The 22,821-nt window shown below is 52.9% G+C and overlaps 1 protein-coding gene and 1 long non-coding RNA gene across 2 annotated transcripts; both read left to right on the top strand.

The window, feature by feature from the left end:
• Positions 1–138: 138 nt before the first annotated feature.
• On the top strand, positions 139–5,428 carry LOC132659137 (uncharacterized). The gene is made up of 2 exons (XR_009599099.1): positions 139–1,262; positions 3,205–5,428. It is a non-coding gene; the product is annotated as an uncharacterized LOC132659137 (long non-coding RNA).
• A 4,688-nt stretch (positions 5,429–10,116) lies between these two features.
• On the top strand, positions 10,117–16,078 carry DMRTA2 (DMRT like family A2). Its single transcript, XM_004001956.6, has 2 exons — positions 10,117–12,567; positions 13,952–16,078. Exons 1-2 carry the CDS (start codon positions 11,952–11,954, stop codon positions 15,001–15,003), a joined length of 1,668 nt encoding a protein of 555 aa, XP_004002005.4. The 5' UTR covers positions 10,117–11,951; the 3' UTR covers positions 15,004–16,078.
• The last annotated feature ends 6,743 nt before the right edge of the window (positions 16,079–22,821 follow it).

Genomic DNA, 22,821 nt, shown 5'->3' with positions numbered 1-22,821 from the left:
TTCAAACACAGACAGTTTGTCTCCAGAACTCAGGCAATGATCACTCCACCCCATTACTCCTCCTCCAGGTAGCCTCATGGAATCCCCAGGATGAGTTAGGGCCCCTTCTAATCCCTGTGCTTACCCACAGTAGAGCACTTATCACATCATTGTGATTATTTGCATAGAATCTCCTCTGTGGACCATGACAGGCGTGTCCTCACCGGGCCTGGCATAGGGCACAGTCAGTGAGTGTTATATGAATGAATGAATAGCAAAACTGCCCCCTGAGGTGAAATGTACAGGATCTACAATCCCTGTCTCTTACATTGATAAACTGAGGCTGGCTTAGTGAGGTTAAATCATTTGCCCAAAGTCTCACAGCTACTATATAGCATACTCTAAGACAAATGCTTTTTCCATCATGCATTTTCATCAAACCAGCATTAGTTGAAGTACTTTTAAGGGTACTTAAGTGGCCTTTTCCTTATGGAAATTGGGTCAGTTTTGACTCAAACATCCATTCATCATTTAGGCTTTTTGTTAAACACAGATTTACAGCCTCTACCCTTGACCCAGAAGTCCCGGGTTGGCCTAGGGCCACCAACTCCAGGGCACTGTGGGCAATGCTTAGAGGAGTGCCAGGAGATGTGGGACCCCAGAGGAGGCCCTCATGCAGGCAGTCAGAGGGGCTCTGGGGAGGGGTGAACCCCATCTAGGAGCTCTGACCAGAGTCCCCTCTGTAATGAATGGGCCACCCAAACCCAAGAGTCAGATCCCAGAGTTAGAGAAGGTAGGCATCCTAGGGATCAGATCTGCCCCTCTGGGCTCAGGTCTCCAGCCCCCTGGAAATGTTCTTGCCTTCCTTGGGCACACACTGCTAACATTTGTGTAGGACTTTTCCAAGGAGGTGGCAACAACGAGAGTCTTACTGAAATTTTTCCGTGTTTGGGGGGTCAGGTGGAAGCACATGCATGGGAAACCAGGTGTGGAGGCCAGGAACTTTGCTCTATTCCAGAGATGGATGCCAGGGCCTCAGCTGGATGGCACATCCTACGTGGGGATCATCATCTTCCTAGTGGGGTGTATGCATAGTCCTCCTCTCATTTCAGAGCGTTTCCAGATCAGCAGGCCTACCTACAGATGAGAAAATGGAGGCCCAGAGCAATGAAGTGACTTAGCCAAAGCCTCCCTTCTGGCCTCCTCAACCACACCAAGCATCAGTGGGGAACTGGCTTGCACAGCTATTGCCTACATGCCTCCGTTTCTTCATACGAAAAGGGGTAGGTTTTATGAGTTTTTTACATGCTATGGGAAGTCATGAACATAGAATGAAGAACAGGTTCTGTGGAATAAAAGTGGTAGTGTGCCATGGGGGTCCAGAGCCTACTAGGGGATCTCTCCTAGGAATCAGCAGTGCCAGGTGTGCTCCAAATAGTGGAGGCCCCTGAGAAGAGAAAAGGTGAGGATGCTTCCAGAGGCTGGGGGTGTGCCCTGAGCTGGGCTGCTCCTTTCTTACTGACACTACCACTTTGTACCTTGTAGCAGACATGCTCTGGTTAATGGAGTCCCAGGAGAAGGTGACGGGCAGAGTGGGTGAAGTGACCGAGGAAGGGAATAGCCCAGGCCTGCTACAAGCTCTCTGAGCCATGCAGATCCATCAGAATTCTGACTCTGGAGGGGGTTTTTCAGATTTTGATTCAAGTGTGGAGGCTCCTGTCACCAGCCCCCCAGTCTTCCTTCTGATGGAGGCAAAAAGAAAAGAAAAAGTACTGAAAAAGAAACAGTTTTCCTCTCTGAAGAAAGAGAAAATCATTCATCCAACAACGCTAACAAATAAGAATATCCAGTACACCTGAGTCCACTACGTGTCAGACACTGAGGACTTTACATCACTTGTGTTACTGAAGCCTCACGATGCTCCCATGAAAGCCTTAGTTCTACTCCCATGTGACAAAAAGGAGGAAATGTGACAAAAGCAGGACTCCAGCCCAGGTTCCCTTCCATACTGGCAGCCCTGCTCAGCCAGGCGTTGTGACCACAGGTACTGAGGATGCATGAAAGGTGGTGCTGGAGTCTTGCCCAGCAGTGAGGCACAGTGTGGTCCATCCTGAGGGGTGAAGGGGGTTCTAGGTGCACAGAAAGGAGTGAAGAAACCCCCAAGAGAAGAGGCTCCAAACACCTTCCTCCACCCCTCCTCCACCCATCCCCGGGGGATCAGTTCAGAGAAATGAGGGTAAAGAAAGTGGCCTCAACTCCTCCAAGTCGCCAACCAGTCTCTTCTGTAGATGCAAAGAAGAGCTCGCTTCCCCTACCCTGCACCTAGCTGGATGAGCCTGGAAGAGTCACTTCCTCTCTCAGGTTCCTCTGATATGACATGATGTGGATTGCTTCAGAGAGGGGAGGGGAATGCACTTGGAGAGCTTGCAGGGTCACACTGTGCCTACTGTGCCTCTGGCAAGGACGGTGAGGGATCCAAGGGGCTGGGTACTAGAGCATCAGTAGAAATTTCCAGGTAACTTACTGGCCTGGGCCTAGGAACCTGGAAGTGGGGGGAAGGGTTGGTGGTCTGTACATAGTTATCACCTCAAGCGTAGAGTCTGAACCACCCACTGAGGGCACAAAGGCCTATTTGTGAGCCAGCTTCCTGACCCCAACCTTGCCACCACCGCAGCCAGGAAAGAGAGCTAACATGTTGGGCTCCAGGCCAACCAATTTCGGGTCCTGAGCCAGTCATGCAGCTTGGAACTCACCCACCATACACAGTTTAAAGACTAGGGCAGTCCTAGTGCAAAAGAAGGGGTGGAGGGAATGGGCTGTGGGCCTGTGGGGGTGGAAGTTAGAGTAGCAGAACTCTTTTATCTGAGGGAAAGAGGCCCAGGGTGGGGGCTGGGGCTGCCAGGTTAGGTCTCTTCCCTCCAAGCCCCATCCCTCCCTCATATCTTCATTTGGGTCAGTGACCTAGGGATTACAGTCTGGGGGCATACCCCGGCTAACACATGGGAACTCGGAACTCGGACTCTGGCGAGAGCCTAGCTCTAATGCTCATCCTCTTCGAATTCCCTTCCCCTGAAATTCAGTGGCCTGGCCGCTGCCTCCTCCAGGTAGTCTGATTTCAAGGTGGCCAGGAGGTGAGCCCAGCATGGGTCATATAGCGCAGCAGTGGCTTAAGTTTAGATGGCCTGTCAGGCCCTGGGGCTGATTCCCCAATTTCTGTTTCCAAAGGCCGTCTTGGGAGATGGAGACCAGGAGAAGAATGCTCCAGAAGACCACCCTGCAGGTGAACACCATCTCCAGAGTCCCAGGAGGACCTGCAAATCACACGGGCCTCTGCACTGTTTTGTCTGTGCAAAATTGCCTCTCCCTCCCTCCCTTGGCCTGGTCAATTCCAGGTCCTTCTAAACTCAGCTCCAGGAAACTGTGAGAACTAATTTAAAAGGGGGAGGGGTCAGAAAGGCGACTGGTTTCAAGATAAATATACTATAACCCATAACTTTCTTGTGCTCCTGCCATAACTAGTTAGACACTGTAATGAGTGCAAAGATTTCATTCACAACAGCATACAAAATGCCAAAGAATGCTTAAAAAACAGAATTACAGGGGGAAAAGCACGACAGAATTTACAAAGGGCTGTAAAAGTTGTGAATAAGTGAAAGTCATTCTGGGTCCTAGATGAAAAAATACCATATTGTGAAGATGTATAATCTCCCTCAAAGTAATGTCTAAAGGCAGTTAAATCAAATTTCCAAATGGTTAAAAAATTTTCACTTTCTTTTTGGAACTAGCTTTAAAAATTCTAACGTATTTATTTAGAAGACTATCTTTTCAAAATAACTATGAGAATTTGGGGAGGGAGGGAAGAATCAGGAATCAGAAGGTGACTTGCCCTTTCAAGCATTACAGAACTACAATAATTAAAAGGGTGAGACTAGGGCAAAAGGAAATAGCTCCCTAGATGAGAAAGCAGAGAGGACCTGAGTTCACCTGAGAAGGCAGAGTATGGTATTTGGTCAGTGGGGACTTGGTGAGTCATTAAGTGGTGCTGTAATAACTGACTAATCATTGGGGGGAAATTAAACCACAAACTTACTGCACATATTCCAATATTAATTTTCAAATTAATTTCAAAAATGTAAATAAATGTAAATTTTAAAGTGCTAATATAAAATATAAGTAAATGCTTTTGGATAGTTGGACTTGAAAAACTCAATTGTTAAGTATGATCTGTAAATAGAATAAAGAAAAAAATGACAGATGTGACTACATGAAAAATGTTAGTTTGGGTATAACAATAGCAATATAGGATTAACAAAAATGGAGAAATGCAGCATATGTCCAGATAAGAGGATACTGCTGATTTTACTATATAAAGCAATTACAAATTAAGGAAAAGAGAAGCTCTCTGTTAGAAAAATAAGTAAAGCTATACACAGATTTTTTTAAACATGAATGACCAACACATATGGGAAAAACTAAGGAAATGCAAATTACAGTGACAATAAGATCCCCTTTTCCTTGCTTGAACTGGCAAAGATTAAAAAGATCAGCAAAATGCACTGCTGTTGGGGTATCCACTGATACAACTTTTCCTGAGTGCTGACAGGTAGCAATCAAAAACTGAAAAAAGCCTCTGACCCTCTGACTAATCAGTCTCATTTCTAGGAATTTATCCTAAGAAAATAATTAGGCAAATTCACAAAGGATGTTCACTGTATTTTTTTATTATAGCAAGTATTGGGAACAAACTTAAATACCTATTAAAAGGGAATTGGTTAAATAAATTAGGGTACATTCATACAATGAAATATTAAGCAATTCTTTAAAAGATTATGTAGATATAGATTGATATGAAAAGTGCTTATCATATTTGCAAATTTTAAAAAGTAACAAAAAGTGTATTTTTGTAAATGTAGGCACACAGAAATATTCCAGATACACTTTGCTGAAATGTCTAAAATGTTTTACTTATCAGAACAGGCAATAATGTTTCCATTTTGGAAACCTAAAGTCTTGCATCAAGGGTCCCTTTCTTCATAAGGTTCCTCTGACCCTTCTTTGCCCACTCACACCTCAGCCCTCTACTCCCTGTGAGGTCATTGTTAGGTGACTGGGTCCACCGTTGGCCAATGAACTCTTTAAGGGCCCATCGCGGTTGACTTATCTCCAGTCCTCAGGCCCAGGCACATACAAGGTGCTTGATATTAATGAAATGAATGATGACCAGTGTTACGTTTCCGTGAATAACCAGCGAGTTGAATAGAATGGAATCGACTGAAAGCCCCCAGGTCTGACCCTACCAGCCCAGAGCTGAAGGTGAGAAGAAAAACGCCTGGGAGTGGGAGTCAGATCTGGGTGCCGGTCTTCCTCTGGGCTCACAGCCCTGGGCAAGTCATGTCGCCTCGCTGAACCTTGGAACCTCGGCCGACTCATCCGGAAAGGCGGCACGTCACACCTCCCCCAAGGACTGCGGAACAAGCAAGATAGCACACACCAAGCGTTTAGCAGAGTAGCGGTACACAGTAGGCACTCAAAACTAGAAGCAAGTAGGAGGGTGATGAACGTCACTCTCTGCGCGTTTGTCTCAGGCTCAGATGCGCTCAACAAGAAGGATGTGGAGACAGGAAGCCAGGCGGCAAGGGGCGGCTGCCCTCCTGGGCGCGACCTGCAGAGGCAAGGGCTTGAACCAGAGGAGGGCGGCGGCTGGGGCTCTGCCTTGGGGTTCCGGCCGCGCTCTCCGCGTGGATGCCCTCGCTCCCTCCGCCTGCAGCTAGTTCTTTGGTTCACTCCTTCCCTGGGGGAGTTGAGAGCCTGGAAAGAGGCCGGTCCTGCGGGCGCCAGGGTAAGGGTTCCGAGAAGGGCCTCAGACCCAGAAATCCACCGTGCCTAGCGAGAGGCCGCGCCTGGAATCTGGCGGAACCTGGACTCCGGCTTTCCTGGTACACACGAGATCGAATTCTGCTGTGTCCCGAACTAGTTGTAAGACATGGGACAAGTCACCTCACCTCTCTGAGTCTGTCTTCTCACCTGTCAAGTGGGAAAACAGGACTTGCTTCTCAGAAGCAGAAGGTAGTGTGACTTACGAACGCATGTGAAGGAAGCACGAGGCGCAGGGCCCCTCACAGGACGAGCGCCGGAGAAGTCAAGCGCCACGATGGCAGAGGGTCTTGGTGGCTGCAAACCTGTGTCTAGGTATTTGGTCCTGGCCTAGGCCAGATCCGAGGCCTCGACCACGCAAAAAGACCATTTTAGGGGCCGGGGACCGAGACTGCAAACCAGGCTGCGCTTCTCCCTGTCCAAATGAGGGTGCACGTGGCAGACAGCCTTAATGAACGTAGCTTGAGAGTTGAACTGGAGGAAGATGTTGTCGTTGTGTGTCTGTGCGTATATAGGTGTGTGTGTATCCATGCGCAGGTCGTATGCACAAGAGCGTCTGTCGTTGTGCTGGAAACAGCGTGCTTGGGGCGGCCGGCGTAGACTCCTTCTCCCAAAGGCACCTTCCCTCTTTTCCCCGCGCCCCCTTCCCGGTAAGGAGTTTCAGCCAAACTAACGGAATCTGGCGCGGCCAGGGGAGGGGCAGGGACAGGAGGGGCGATTCCGTCCCGAAGCCCCTGATTTGGGGATAATTACTTTTAATGTCAGAAAGATTTAGTTTAATATCATCTCTATTAGGCTGCCAGGAGGGTAATTAAACGGGACGCGCCGCAGCCGGCAAACAGATGGCGCCTGCTCGCTCCGCGGCCGAGGGCAAACAGCGCAAAAGTCAATGCCTCCCGGGTCCCCCATCCGCGTCCCCGGCCCGGCTCCTACTCAGCGCCACCACGCCCCGCCCCCAGCCCCCTCCGCGCCTCCCACAGCCCCCACCCCCGGCCTCACCCTCGGCCCCCACCAGGGCCGTCCCTTTGTACCCCACCACTGCCTGGGCGGGGGCGAAGGTTGGGGGCCAGTCTCAGACATGCAAGCGGTAGATTTTCGTTGCTCAGAGCGCTCACCCGGGGCCCCCACACCTTGGCACAGCAGAACTCTGTGTGCAAATGAGTTTGAGCTAAGAGGACATGCGTGAGTGTGTAGTGTGCGATTGTGTGAAGGCGGGCTTTCTGCTCTCCTCACCTCATTTGTCCCAGAGGTCTGACTTTCTCTGCCCAGGGTGCGGCGGCCCGCTGGGCTCTGTAGTAGTGTTAGGTCCGTGGACGAGCCAGGCACAAGTGCTTATGCTCCGGTCTAGGTGTTCAGTCACGTGGGTGGGAGTCTGTGGACCTCTGGGTGAGAGGTCACACACCGAGTGGATGTCTCAGAATGTGAACATGCTTATGAGAGGGCTGTGAAGTCCATCAAACTTTCGGAAGGGGTCCTCTGGGGTGGGAGAGCAGCGTCGGAGATGCGTTTAGATCCCCTGGAGAAGGAAATGGCAATCCACTCCAGTCTTCTTTCCTGGGAAATCCCGTGGACAGAGGAGCCTGACGGGCTACATTCCATGGGGTCACAAGAGTTGGACACAACTAAGCAACTACACCACCACCACCACCTGAGGTGCTCAGATGTCAGGGTGTGTCCAAGACTTGTGCAGAATGAGGTCACACGTGCAGATTGTGTGTCCAGCTGGGAAGCCATACTCCGGCGTGCGTTAGGGGCATACCTCCTAATGCCTCAATCTGGGCCTGCTTTCCCCACCCTTGGCAGCCACGTCCAATGAGCCACTTCCGGTCTGCTCCCCTCTGAGAGCACAGTTCAAATCAGGACTAGTCCGAAGTGGCCTATGGAGGTGTGAGTACAGCCACCTCGCCGGAGGACGGTTACTCTGACTCCTTCCATGACACATGCACTCACATGAGCATAGGGGGACATCAGAACCTCAGGGACATCAAAAGAAAAGGATGTGGTCCCAGACCTGTTGGGCTGTGAATGCGAGGAGAGAGGCCAGGCTCTAGGGAGGCAGGTTGAGCAGGGGACCAGGCTGTGTCTCTCCCCATCTTAAGGAAATGAGATTCCCTCTACACCAGCGGGATAAAACACGGGGACCCCAAACCCTGTGGCTTGACCCTTGGATGCCGCAGGATCATTGGGACAGGAGTGGGGGGAATCTCATAGTGGCCGGGCCTCAACGCTCACCCCCGCCTGCGCCTCCCAAACTAGGCGGACGTCTATACTTCTTTTCGTTTGGGGTTTAAAATGACTCGAAAACTTTATCCAAGGGAGCTCTGGGAGGCGCCTGGCTCCCGGCGCCAGATTCTCTTCTCTCTCCTTCAGCCACCCCCGCCGCCCCTGCTAGGGTGCAGTTAACGCACAGATTTCCTTAACCTCATAACCTCAAGATGCTGGAAGGTGGGGGTCTGGGTCCTACGCCCCTGCAGGACAGATATCCCGGACTCACTCCCTTACCCTCACTCAGAGCGGGAGACCCAACGCGGGCTGACACCTTTCGCTCTCAGGCTCCAGCGAGTGGAATTTGCTAGGGGCGAACAGCCCGGTTTCTATCATTATCGAAGACCGTCAAGGTCTGAGCATGTCGCGCGCGGGCCTGGTCAACTTTCTGGAAGCAATCTCCGGGTACGTGCCAGGCGCTTCCGCGCACCAGCCCCTCCCCTGCCGGGGTCCCCGGCTTGGCTTCGCGGAAGAACTTGCGCGATGTTCTCTAGCATGCGGCGGCAACCCAGCTCGTCTAGCCTTCCCACCCCAGTTGCCCAGCCCCGGGCTCAGAGGCGGCTGCGCTGGCAGCAGTTGACCTTCCAGGTGGGAAGGGCTGCGTCCGGAGGGCCCCGGCCGAATCTTCGCGCCCAGGACGGCGGGCCAGATCCTGGGGGCCCTGGAAGTTCGAAAAAGCAACGCGGAAACGCTTGGTCGGGAGTGGAGAGAGAACGACAGGCAATTCATTTTTCTTTGCTCATGAATTAAATGAATTTTCTTTACTTTCGGAGTAAAGAGAAAAGAAAAAGAATGAGAGAACATTAGAACGAGAAAAAGAAACGGCAAGAGTCAGAGCTAGAAAAACCCGAAGCGATCCCGCGCGAGGACCGCGGCATTAATTCCAGATGTTGCCATTCAAAAGGGAAACAAAATCCGAAACCTGTTACCTCAGCGCACCGTGCTGTTCCTCAGAGCCGTGACGTCAGGACGGGAGAGTGTGACCAAAGTTAAAACTACTCTTGGGGGCCGGCGGCGACCTTGTCTCCGGACCGGAAGGATAGACAGACTGATGTGCGTCCTGCGTTGAAGGGAATCTGGGGAGTCGGAGAGGCCACTTTTTACTTTCGTTTAAAAAAGAAAATCAAACTGTTTGTTAACTTAAAATAACGATGAAAAGAACCTCACCACCACGGAAAAGGTATCTGGATGCTGCAAAAGCGAGGGGGAAAAAGCGCAAGATGGGGCAGAAGACGGGGTAGGGGGGCTGGGAGGGGAAAGGCGCAGAGCGCACTGGCTCGGCGGGCGCCGACAGGAAGCGCAATCTCGTTTCTTCTCTCGCGGCCCCTTTCTAAAAACGAAAACCGTCAAGCCACACTTACCCGCCGTGATGCCTATCGTATTAGGGCTTTTAAAATAAAGAACCTGCGTTTTAAAGGCGGCAAAGGGAGAAAAAAGTGTCTCAACTACCCCAAACGCGTCGGACTTGGGAGCAAGCCGAAACAGAGCGAGATAAAGGCAGGAAAAATCGTCCTGGCATTTATGCCATGAGCACCCTCCCTTCTCCACCCCCGTGCTCCCATTCCACCCCCACCCCGGCCGCGGTAATTGAATTGTCACCTGCCCCCATCCCGCCCCCGGCTGCCCGGGCTACTTGGGAATGTCGGCCTTGCCAAGCGCCCCTAGCTAGTGAGAGCGGCGCAGCAGAGCCCGCGCCCCAGAAACCGAAGGGTTACACACGTCTACGTAGAGGCGCACCGGACACGGTAATTAGGCGCAATTCACACGCTCTCGGGCACACGGAAACTACTTGTCACGGTATTTTCAACGCTCCTCCTTGCCCACTTTTTTCCACTCCTTCCCTGGCGCGCCCCCTCCCCTCCCTGAGGCGCTCAGAGAAGCTTTTGGAGTTTCGAATCTTTCGGACACTGTAGAATGCGGGGCTCCCGGGACGCGGGCCCGGCCAATCAGAGCGCCGTCTGCCTCCCCTGGCCAATGGCAGGCGCCACATTGTTGTCCAATTCTGTCTAATGGAGCCCTAAGGAGCAACAATAGAGCGGGCGAGCGGCTCATTGAGAGTCTGGCAGCGCCGGGCAACTGGGGCCCGGCTGTGCGCAGCGTACGGCGCGCTCCGCGAAGGGACGCGACGAGGGCCGGGTCGCGGGTTCCAGCCGGTCGATCCCTAAACGGTCCCCCGGCTCCGATTTCCGACGGAAGGGTTGAACTGCGCAGCGTTCAGAGGGGGTCCGGAAGTTCGGACATGGTGACTGAAGGAGGGTGACGTGGTCAGATCAGGGGCCGGGGGCAAGGGGAAGAGGCCGAGAGCGCCAGCGTCGCGGGCGGAGCTGGGAGGCGCGCGCAGCGCCGGCGGAGGAGGATCCCCGAGCCCAAGGCAGGTAGTTGAGGGCCTCAGGGAGGGCGGGGGGACGCGGCCCGGCCTTTCGTCCCTGTTGACGCAGCCCGGGCCACTCTGGCTTTAGGGACTGCGTGGCTCGAGGGGCCTGAGGGGAGAGGCAGCGCTCGCTGGAACGGGGTCCAGAATTCTTGCGCGGAAACACCAGGATCCGGTCCTGGGCTCAGGCCGGGAACCCGGGACCTAGAGGAGGCCGCGGCGGAAGCTTAAGAGTTGGGCCTTCTTGGGCCTTCAGAGGCCAAGGCGCAGGGGGGACTCCTGTGTTCTCCGAAACCCCGTTCCAGAGGCGACTCCCAACGCCTCGGTCCTGCTAGCTTGGGCCGTTCTAAGTCCCACGAGCCCAACTCCGAGACCAGAACTTGAGAAATCTGCTCCCGAGCGGGGTCCCGCGGGGCCCCAGGATGGGGAGGGCGTGTCTGACGACTGGATCCCTAAACCAGGAGGGGAGGGGAAGGCTGGGTGAGTGGTTCAGTGAAACGGCTCTTTTCTACAGTACCTAACTTCTGCAAGATACTTTTTTCTCCCCGACTACTCCAGACTACAAGGCTAAAAACGTGTAGTTTTTACTCGATTTCCAGCCCAGCCTATGCCTGAGGGTTCTTTTTTTCACGGACACACCTCTCTCCCAGACCCCAGTATCACCTGTTTCTCGCTGTTTTTCTCGCCTCTCATGCTAATCTTCGGTGTGGGTTTGCCTACTGAAAAGAAGTTTCTTGCTCTGAATTTTCTCTTTAATCCTCATTCCCAGGCCTCCTAAACTCAGCTCCAGAACCATTTTCTCTTACTCTCTGGAGGCTCGTACCTTGGAATTTGGAGCCCCCACATTCCCACGGGTCCCTGGGCCCCTGGGCCTAACTTTGCCCCTGAGTTTGTATCCTCGCCTTCCTAGAGCTTTTTTTTTTTCTTCTATTCTTGATTTTTTTTCTCTCTCTCTTTCTCATTCACCTCTCACCAACGAAAACTGTTCCAGCCCCACCAGCTGATCTCTAGGCTTTAGTACCTCCCTCCTCCTCACCCTTCTACAAAACCGAACGTTTCGCTCCGGATTTTCCTGTTTTGGTCTTGGCATCAGTCTAATTTTGGGTCAAATTTTTCTCTCTAATCCGAGTCCCATCAAACATTCTTCTCCACCCTACTAACCTCAGTTATGCTAAAGTTTGGGGGTATTAAAAAAAAAAAAAGAACCCACGTTACACTCATCTGAACCAGTGACTTTCAAACTTTTTTCCCCAGCGGAACTACTGATTCAAATGAAATCAACACACTGCGTAAATGAGTTATAAGAACTCTGAAGGGAGTGGGGTGAAGGAGCTGGGCATTTACAAGGAGGCTCCAAAGCAACTCCTCCCAGCAATTTGGTAACTGTTAGCCAAACTGTCCGCTGCCGAATGCCCCTGCCTAAACCTGGATTCCTAAAGGGTGCGCTTTAGCTTAGTGCACCATGCGCTCCTCACCGCAAGTTTCTCCTCTCTTCCCACGGTCTTCCACGCCAGGTCCTGCCATGGAGCTGCGCTCTGAGCTGCCCAGCGTACCCGGCGCGGCGACTGCGGCGGCGACAGCGACGGGGCCGCCCGTGGCTTCGGTGGCGTCGGTTGCAGCGGCGGCGGCGGCGGCCGCTTCGCTACCGGTGAGCGTGGCGGGCGGCTTGCTACGGGCGCCGCCGCTGCTGTTGCGGGCTGCGGAGAAGTACCCGCGGACGCCCAAGTGCGCGCGCTGCCGCAACCACGGCGTGGTGTCTGCGCTCAAGGGCCACAAGCGCTACTGCCGCTGGAAGGACTGCCTGTGCGCCAAGTGCACGCTCATCGCCGAGCGCCAGCGCGTCATGGCGGCGCAGGTGGCGCTGCGCAGGCAACAGGCGCAGGAAGAGAACGAGGCGCGCGAGTTACAGCTGCTCTACGGCACCGCCGAGGGCCTGGCGCTGGCCGCCGCCAATGGCATCATCCCGCCGCGACCGGCCTACGAGGTCTTTGGCTCTGTGTGCGCAGCCGACGGCGGGGGGCCGGGAGCAGGAACGCCCGCGGGGACCGGGGGCGGCGCAGCGGGCGCGGGGAGCTCAGGTGAGGAGAGGGGAGCAGGGACGGGTCCAGGGGTGCGAGGCCTTAGGGACTTGATCTCGGTACTGAAAGAGTAGAATCCCGTTCTCCAAATGCCCCAACTGCTGCAGTTGGCCGCGCACCCAGCTCCTAATTTGGGGCATAAACACACAAAACTCTCCTTTCTCCTCTTTCTGAAGCATTTGCTCTTTATTCCTTTCTCCCACCGCAGGCCCCAAAGTAAAGGTTTTAATCTTATCGCCTCTACCCAAACGCAGGGATGTCCCAGCTTCCTTGGTTAGTTCACTGGGTCATATCCCCTGCGCGAAAACCCACGCGTCTTATCTTTTCCTTCTTTCAGCGCTTCTCCACGTGCCGCAGATTCCCAACACCGCCCCCCCCCCCGCCCCGCCCTCGTCCCCTCTCCTTCCCAACTCTCTTCAGAAATTCCAGTCTCCAAATCTCCTCCCCCTCCCCGCTTGTTTTTCTCTAGGTACTGAAGACGCCGAATTCCTTTTAAACCCCTCAGTTCCCCGGGCGAGATTCCTTTTCTTCTGTTCCCAGTGTTCCCCGATCAACCGCCCTACTCCTTTTTTCCAGCTTCTTTCCCCACTCGTCTCCCTTTTCTCAGAGTATGCGCTCTCTCCCTTCTCTCCATCCCCTTTCCTCTTCCCTTTCTACCCCCAGTCCAGCCCTACTCTTTTTGAGACTCCTTAGGCTGTTTTGGTAGGGCTGGGAATTTGGCCGGGGTTGGGCGGGGGGGGGGGGGGGGGGGGGGGCAGGCAGGGAGTGTCTCACCTTCCAGCTTGGGAGGGAAGAACTTCTTAGCTCTTGATTTTGGAAAGGATGGATTAAAACGGAGGCTCTACTTTTGCCTGTAGAGAAGCTTGGAATCTTATAAACGCCCAAAGTACCTTCCCTTACAGGCTGTGCTGTCCAGGGCCAGAGACCCCCCCACCCCCACCCCCCGGGGCTGGCTTGGCTCTTGGACTCACAGGGATAGAGTGAGGCCTTCTTTACAGCGTGGTGGTACAGGTGCGAGTTGTGTTGGCTGCTTTTTGAACTCTGGGTCAGGCCACTTCTCCAGAGCAGAGGCAAGGCCAGGAAGAGTGAAGATGTTAGGCACAGTCGTAGGAAGAGGGCCACTGGACATTGAGTTTACAGGGCATAGGTGGTTGGGATTCCGGGTACAGAAAGACTGTGCCCTGACGGCCGGGAAAGAGAGCTAGGCCTGCAGGAGTTCAGAGGGGAAGGAATGCTGGAGCAAAAAGACGGGCTTTGGAGCCCAGTGAATGCGGGTTGTGGGGCTCAGAGGGAAAGGAAGCTGAGATCCAAAGGGCTCAGGTGCCACAGGGTGCGGTTATCTCCGTGCTAACCCCTCCTTACATACCCCTTTCTCCCCTCCTAGAGGCCAAGTTACAGAAGTTTGACTTGTTCCCCAAGACGCTGCTTCAGGCAGGCCGCCCAGGCAGCCCGCAGCCGCAGCCGGGAAAGCCCTTATCACCCGACGGCGCGGACTCGGGTCCTGGGACATCGTCCCCAGAGGTGCGGCCAGGCTCGGGCTCGGAGAACGGCGACGGCGAGTCCTTTTCTGGGTCACCCCTGGCCCGGGCCTCCAAGGAGGCAGGTGGCAGCTGCCCAGGCAGTGCTGGCCCCGGAGGTGGCGGCGAGGAGGACAGCCCAGGATCCGCCAGCCCTTTGGGTTCAGAATCCGGTTCCGAGGCCGACAAAGAAGAGGCGGAGGCCTCGCCTGCGCCAGGGCTGGGCGGGGGCCCGGGTCCACGGCAGCGGACGCCGTTGGACATCTTGACGCGCGTCTTCCCGGGCCACAGGAGGGGCGTCCTGGAGCTGGTGTTGCAGGGCTGCGGCGGCGACGTGGTGCAGGCCATCGAGCAGGTGCTCAACCACCACCGCGGGGGCCTGGCGGCCGGCCTCGGCCCCACCGTGCCCCCAGACAAGGCCGCAGTGGGGGCGGTAGGCGCCGCGGACGACACGTGGCCAGGCCGCGTGGACGCCGCGGCCGCCGGGGGCCCGGGGCTCCCCGCGCCGCTGCAGGCGGGCCCCGCCGCACCTCCGCACCACAGACCTTTGCTGGCTGGCGCCATGGCGCCCGGGGCTCTGGGCTCGCTGAGCAGCCGCTCGGCCTTCTCGCCACTGCAGCCCAACGCCAGTCACTTCGGCGCCGACGCCGGCGCCTACCCGCTGGGCGCGCCGCTCGGCCTCAGCCCCCTGCGCCTGGCCTACTCGGCGGCGGCGGCGCACAGCCGCGGCCTGGCCTTCATGGCTCCCTACTCCACCGCTGGCCTGGTGCCCACCCTCGGCTTCCGCCCGCCCATGGACTACGCCTTCAGCGATCTCATGCGCGACCGCTCGGCCGCCGCCGCTGCTGTGCACAAGGAGCCCACCTACGGCGGCGGCCTGTACGGGCCCATGGTCAACGGCGCCCCTGAGAAGCAGTAGGGCCGTCGGCCCCCAAACAGGGACTCCAGCCTGGTTCCCGCGGGCCGCCGGCCAGGCCTCAACCTGGTGCGCTCTCTGCGCCCCGCTAGGGTCCTCTCGCTCCATGGTGGTTTTCAGTTTTGTTTTGGACAGTGGGTGGGAGAGCCCAGCAGAGGAGCAGCTTCGGGTGCAAATGTTCTCGGAGGGGATGCGCCGCCCAGATCCTCCACCCGACCCCCTCATCAAGGCTCTCAGCCCTTCGAAAGGCCAGGAATTCTTGAGAATTCAGACGCTGCAGCCGCCGCGCCAGCTCCTGCCTCTCCTGTCTCTATGCTCGTCCCACCTGCCCGCGCTCGCAAATGGATGGCAGGATAGTCTGTCTTATGTGTCTCCCCTTTCCTTAAAAAAGTTTAAATATTCTAACAAATATAAATTTAGGATGTATAAATCTCTTGGCACTGAGTCGAGTCTTTGGGACACACATATATATCGATATCAATTGTAAAAAAAAAAAAAGGAAATTCTAAGGTGCACTTTCCTCGTTGCGGTATTTGTCGCTCTCTTTGTTGCTTATGCCGATAAGCATGGGTTTCCTTGGTGCAGTGTGAGTTTTTATATATGTATAAATCTATATATAAACTATACATATATATACAAGCCAGTGTATAATGTTATAAAATGGAATTCTAAGTTATTAATTGTAATCTGTAGGTGACCTCGGTATTAACGTGAAAAATATTCAAAAACAAGCAAAAAAAGGACAAAACGGAAAAAATTAGACTATGCGCGCTTTGTACTTATCAGGTTTTATAGACGAAATATATCGTAAACTCGAGACGAATCCTGCCCACCCGCCCCCCTTGCCTGCGGCCGGTCTCTCCCTAAGGAACGGTCAAGGTACGCGCGAAAGCAGGAACGGAGTGACGTGTGACTGAGCCAGAGCCGCCCGCTGGAGCCCATCCCCGCCTCCCCGGACTCGCCAAACACGTCGGCCGAAGGGCCGGCAGCGGAAAACGCTGCTACAGAGAATGGCTCACTTTGTGCTTTCCTTTGCATAGACATGAGCTAGAAATAAATGTTATTTTCTAAGAAAACAGCACCGAATCCCGTCCCGCTTCTCCGGCGGCCGGGTTGAAAAATCTTAATTTCTCGCGGGAGCCGCGGTGCCTGGGAGAAGCTTGGCCGAGGTCCGGCGGGTGCTACGACCCTCGGGGGTGCTGGACGAGGAGACTTCCAGCCGCGCCTGGGAGAGGCGTGCGCTCGGCCCTACAGGAGGAGCGGCGCCCGCTGCTCGCGTGGGGCCTGGTGTCCCTCCAGCTCCCGCTCGGGTGGCGGCGGGGTCGTCTGGCCAGTGCTCTCTGTCTCTGGAATCCTGCGAGGCTGGCGGCCCGGCTCCTGTTCTCTGGGCGCAGATCTGGGCGCCCGCCGCGCGCCTCCCTGCTGGGTTTTGGAACGAACCGTAGGCTAGGCACAACCAGGCGACTGGGGCGGGAAGGCTAAGATCGTGTTCCGCCAGAGGCCTGGGAGTTATTTTGGGGTGGTGGGGTGGCGGGGTGCTGTCTTCGCCCTAGGCAGTGTAATCTGAGAGCGGCAGTGAGGACGCGCTTTCCAGCCCGACCTCAGTCCTCACTCCGCACCCCTTTTTCCTTCCCTGCTTTAGCGGAGCGGAGGAAATTAGCGGCTCCGGGCCGACCCCCTCCGGCCTCCCGCGTCCCTCCAGCTCCCAGCTGGGTGACTCCCCCTCTCCGAGAAACCGGGCGCGCCCCCTCCCCTAGGCTGGGCCGGCGACTTCCCAAGGTAAACTTCTGAGGCCGACTCGAGTTCCGCCAGGCGGTGAAACTTAATAGCAGGACAAGAAAACGGTTTAATAAAGAAGGGCTTTAATAGGGAACTAATTTGATTGAGTTGCCTAATTCCACTTTAATTGGAAAGGGGTTTGGCTGTTTGGTTATAAAGTGAGAGGGTGAGGGAGAGCTGGAAGTGGGGGGCGGTGAGAAGGAGCGAGAGAAGAAAGATGGGGCAAGAGAGAGATGGTTCGAGACAGGCAATGAAGATAAGGAAGGAAAGGAGAGAGAGGGAAAAAGAAAAGAGGAAAGAGTTACCTAGGAAGTAGAGAGGAAGGCGGGGGAAAGTGAGCGGAGCTTCTAGAAGTGTGAACTTGATTGTGCTTCAAGGCTGCGCTCTCCTGCCTCCCACTCCAGGTTTTCGGATGCCTCGAGGTCTCTCATTCTGGGTTCTAGCCACCCCCTCCTCAGCATCTGCCCTCATCCTCACTCGAGGTGAACTTAAGATCTCTTGGTTTCAGGAGGGATCTATACTGGATGCTCTGAAGTTTTGGGTTCCTGATGGTCCTCAAGCTAGGTCTAGGGATGCTGCCTATGGGCCGGTGTTGCCCACTCTCTAAAATACCTAGAGCTTCATAGATTCCAAGGGCATTATTTTAGTTCATCCTCGCAGGCAAATCATCAGGAAACTGAGATCCAGAGTGGTGCAGGGACTTGTCCACCCATCAGGGGACCTTGGATCTCTTTTCCTTTCCATTTTCCCACTGGGCCTACTCCTGCTTCTCATCTCTTGAAGTGGTCTCGGCTGACCGGCGGTGGAGGCTTTGCGGAAATTGCACTCCTGTGTACACACGCGGCCCAGAGAGGAGAAGCGACTCGCGCCTAGCTCCCAGAAAGGCCGCGGGGCCTCCGTTAGGTTCCAACGTCATCTTTCATAGAACTCAGAACGATTCTCAGGCGGTGGAAGTTAGAGGGGATGGGGTAGTGGGGTTCCAAGGTTCCTCATCTCCCTGGTTCTTCAGCTCGCTTCTTGCTGGAAACCCAGGGCAGTCAGTCACGGCCTCGGCGCCTGGCGAAGGCCTACATCTTTGGCGCTCCAGACTCCACAGCCCACTGAGCAGTCAGAAAGGCTAAGGCAGTGACCCGTTCAGGGTTGGACATCTGCGAGGAGCGGGAATCAGGAGCCCAGGAAGCTCAAGCTAGGTTGCTAGTTGCACTGGTGGGAGTGCGAGGGTGGGTGAGGAGGCACCTCGGGTTCCGGGAGCTTCCTGGGTGGGCTGGAGGGGGCTGGGGCCTGAGGTCGCTGGGATCCGCATTGGGGAAGAGCTTGGAGTTCTCCAGTCCGGTGGTGCTGTCTCCCCTGATAGGACAAAGATAAGAGCATAACCTCTTTTCTCCCAGGAGGGGAAGATGGGACAGGAGTTCCCTTGATCTGTACTGGCTGTTTATTTCCAAACCCTCCCCTAAGCCTGCTGGAGCCGACCCTGGGCTGGACTGCCTTGAGAGACACCACTGAAATAGTAGTCTTTAAAAATTAACTCCCCTTTGAGCCCAACAGCAGCAGCTCCATGCTACTGAGTGTCTGCTGTGTGCCAGAACCTGTACTAAGCATATTACCTGCACAGGACCCTCCTGGGGTGGGGCAGGTGAGGAAGAGTCAAGAGCTGGGATCCAGGCTCTGTTGTCTGCCGGCCACCAGGTGTGTTCATTCACAGATCACTGAAGTCAGCGAGTATTTACTCAGTGCTTACTGAATGCCAAACCCAGTGCAAGACAGGTGTCATCCCTGCCCAATAAAAAGTCTGTGTTGGGAGTTAAGTCAGGAAACAACTAAGCAGGCAAGGAGGATGTGCTGACCAGTGCCAAGGAGGTCTGCCAGGGAGGCCAATGAAAGGCAAGCTAGGCAAGGTGCTTCACCCTAGTTTCCTTCTCAGTTAAATAGGGCTGTGGTAGCCTATTCCGCTTTGAGTGCTGTGAGGATTAAATGAGATACTGTACAAAAAGCTCTTGGCTCAGTCAGTACTCACTACTCAGTGCCTACTCACTAGGCTTCCCTTATTGTAATTCTCAGATTTCTTTGGGCTTCCCAGACGGCTCAGAGGTTAAAGCATCTGCCCACAACCTGGGAGACCTGGGTTCGATCCCTGGGTCTGAGAAGGAAATGGCAACCCACTCCAGTATTCTTGCCTGGAGAATCCCATGGACAGAGGAGCCTGGTGGGCTACAGTCCATGGGGTCGCAAAGAGTCGGACACTCCTAAGCGACTTCCCTTTCACTTTTCACTTTCAGATTTCTTTGGTGTGGACATTATCCCAATTCACAGAGGAGGAAATGGCTCAGAGGGATGGAGTGACTGGGACAAATTCAGCTTATAAATTCTCTAAAGTGTCACAAGTTATGGGAGACACCCTGCCCAAGGCAAGGGGCCACAGAGAAAGGTCATCAGATTGGAGAGTATGGGTTCTGCAGATGCTTCTGAGACGAGGGAAGGCTGCAACTAGGTTCCAAGGAGCTTGATGAGGGGCAGCATTGCAATTCATGGAAGGAAACTGGTGAGAGAGTGAAGTGTTCCTCTAAAGGAGCAGTTGGAGAGGAAGGAGTTGGGGGCAGGCTGTGATTAGAGGTTCGAGGTTAGGTCATGGAGATCCTTGAACTCCAGTAAAAGGGGTCTGGCTTTCAGAGTGTGGGTACTGGCAGACACTGATAGCAGAGCCTGGTGAGATTTGCATTAGTATTGGATAGCCTAGGGCTTCCCTGGTGGCTCAGACAGTAAAGAATCCACCTGTAATGCCGGAGACCCGGGTTCCATCCCTGCGTTGGGAAGATTCAACCTTTGTTGGGAAGATCCTGGATTGGATAGATTGTTAGGAGGGAGGCTGAACACCTCTGAGGAGGAGCTGTGAGAGATGGCAGCACCAAAAATGACCAGTGGGAGCAGGAACAGGGAGAGAAGAGGTTGACTGCAAGCACTGTTGGGAGCCAGACTCTCCACTGGTGATCCAATGTGGGGAGTAAGCTGGGAGGAAAGCTCATGGCTGATCTGCAGATGTCTGGGCTGGGTGACTCATTGAGGATGATACTTGGAATGTGGGCTTCTGAAACAGAGGCAAGGTTGGAGGGTGAGGAACATTTTTTCAACATTCAAAATACAGACTTGGAAGGACTTATAGGGCCTCTAGGAATGGACACCAAAATGCTGGAGTCAATATTTGAGTGGCAGCAGGGCCTTGGGAGAATGAATGGGTCCGCACTACCTCTCCCCTACTCCTTAGGACACAGGACTCTCTTAGTAGAGGCCATGGACCAGGGAAGGGTGTCAAGATCCCAGACATTGGAATTCTGCCTCTCACCATTTTTGTTCATGCTAAGAAGGCCGGCATATTAAAATTAACTTTGCACCCTTTAAAGGTCATTGTCCTGGGGCAGGACCCTGGGCAGTCAGTCCTGGATCTATTGTGACACAATGGAGCTTAAAACTTAAACTTTGAGACTCCTTACCTGTACATGTTCTTTCCAAGATCTTGCATTTTGTGCACATAGTCAAGAGGCTTCTTTGTCTTAAAGTTTCAGGCTCCATTAAAAATTGCATCCACTCCTGTACAACGTTGGTCACACCTTTTGGTTTCCTGTTTCTGTTAATTATTGCTGCATAGCAAACGCCCCCAAATTCAGTGACTTAAAACAATTATCATTTTATTACCTCATAATTTTGTGGGTCAGGAATTTGGACAGGGCATGGGCTTCCGTGGTGGCTCAGAGGGTAAAGAATCTGCCTGCAATGCAGGAGACCTGGATTCACTCCCTGGGTTGGGAAGATCCCCTGGAGCATGGCAACCCACTCCAGTATTCTTGCCTGGAGTATCCCCATGAACAGAGGAGCCTGGTGAGCTACAGTCCATGGGGTGGCAAAGAGTCAGACATGACTGAGAGACTAAGCATAGCACAGCACATCTCAGCTTGGAGTTCTTCGATGGCCACCAGTAAAAATATGCAGTGTCTTTTCTTTTATTTTATTGGGCTTCCCTGATGACTCAGTGGGTAGAGAATCTACCTGCAATGCAGGAGGCTCCGGAGTCATTAGTTTGATCCCTGGGTCGGGAAGATTCCCTGGAGAAGGAAATGGCAACCTACTCCAGTACTCTTGCCTGGGAAATCCCATGGATAGAGGAGCCTGACAGGCTACAGTCCAATGGGTCACAAAGAGTTAGACATGACTGAGCGACTAAGCACATGGCTGGGTTATTCTAAAAACTATTCCATACAGTGCTGATGGAGATCTTTTACTGGTATTCAGCTGGTCGATGTGTTGGTCTGGAGGCTAACAGCTCAGTCACATGTCTAGTGCCTTTGCATGGGGCAGGAAGGCTGGACTCAGCTGGACCATTGATTGGAGCACCTACCTGCAGCCCTTTGTCATGGTGGCCTCAGGGTATCAGACCTCTTACATGTTGACTCAAGGTTCCAAGAGCAGGTATTTCAGTGAACAAAGTGAAAGCTATGTGGCCCTTTACAATCTAGCCTTACAGATCAAGGAATGTAACAAGACTCTACTATTGCAAGTGACTGACACCCAAGTCACACTAACTTAAAAAGAGATAATTGAAGTCCTCCTTGAAACGTCCTCAGTTACCAAGGTTTCTGCAGGATATAGGGCCTCTGAAAAAACCAAGCTTTCAGGACAGCTGAATGTCTATTTTAGCCCTACTAGTTTTTGTTTTAACATTTTAGGGTAGGAGCTATATAAAACATGGTACTTACTTTTCCATTTTCGTTTCCAAGGGACACTGAAATACTCTAATTTCTGATTCAAACTCATCTCAGCATATACCTCATGGTATATGAGGTCGGACCGTGGGGTCTAATTGCAAAGGGTTCATTGGCTCAGGGACTAAGAGACTCAACATTTCTGGGATTTTCTGGTGCACTTTTATTTTGAAAACCTTTTATTATGAAAGATTTCAAGCATTTAAGAAAATTGAGAGAAGAATATGATAAGTCTTTACATATTCATCACACAACTTTACTAATTACTAACATTTGCCATATTTGGTCTAAATTTTTCTTTGAAGTATTTAAAAATAAATTACTGACATTGTAAGGTTCCATTGTGAAATACTTCAGTGTGCATTTCTGAAGCATGAGACATTTTCTTACAGAACTCCAGTATTGTTAATACAATATCAATAATAAAAATAATTCCTTTATATTATCTAATACTCAGTATGTATTAAGATTTACCCAATTACTCCCACTGGGGATAGATGTATTTGTTTAAGTGGTAAAGTGTGGCACTAGTGGTTAAGAACCCGCCTGCCAACGCAGAAAACGTAAGAGACGTGGATTGGATCCCTGAATCAGGAAGAGCCCCTGGAAGAAGGCATGGTGACCCACTCTACTATTCTTGCCTGGAGAAACCCCATGGACAGAAGGGTCTGGTGGGCTAAGTGCATAGGCTTGCAAAGAGTCAGATGTGACTGAGCGTGCATGCACACACGTATAACACATAACTTATTGATCGTTTGAACCAGGATTTGGTCATCTATAGCAGATCCTGTCAGAGTCCCACTTATATCCCTTGGACCTTTTAGTTCACTTATTTCCAGCTTCCAGAAGCAGCTTCTCTGTGTGTAAGGGCTTTAAGCACAGAATCACAGAAGCAAGTGGCACACCAGGGTTGGGGTAGTGAGAGCCTTTTCTCCAGAGTAGGCAGTGAGTGGGTACATGATTTGTAGAGAGTTTAAAACAATAATAATACTGACAAGTTGATCAACTTTTTAAATTATCACTAGAGCCCAGAAATTCTGAAAAGTGTCAGAAAGAAAATATTACTTATCTCAAAAAAATTGTTGGTGGTCAAAGTCCTAAACAAACCTTGCAGTGACTGTGTGCGTATATAGATAGATAAACACATGTATATAATACATTTATGTATTTCTTTCTTTTATTATTTAAAAATTTTTATTTTTATTATTTTTTTATATTTGACTATTCTGTGGTACATTGCTAAGTGGTGGAACGCACAAACAGATTTGCATAACCACCATCACAATCAGGA

Source organism: Ovis aries, chromosome 1 (genome assembly GCF_016772045.2).
Source record: "Ovis aries strain OAR_USU_Benz2616 breed Rambouillet chromosome 1, ARS-UI_Ramb_v3.0, whole genome shotgun sequence".
Lineage (NCBI taxonomy): Eukaryota > Metazoa > Chordata > Mammalia > Artiodactyla > Bovidae > Ovis > Ovis aries.
This window is presented reverse-complemented; position numbering and strand designations above follow the sequence as displayed.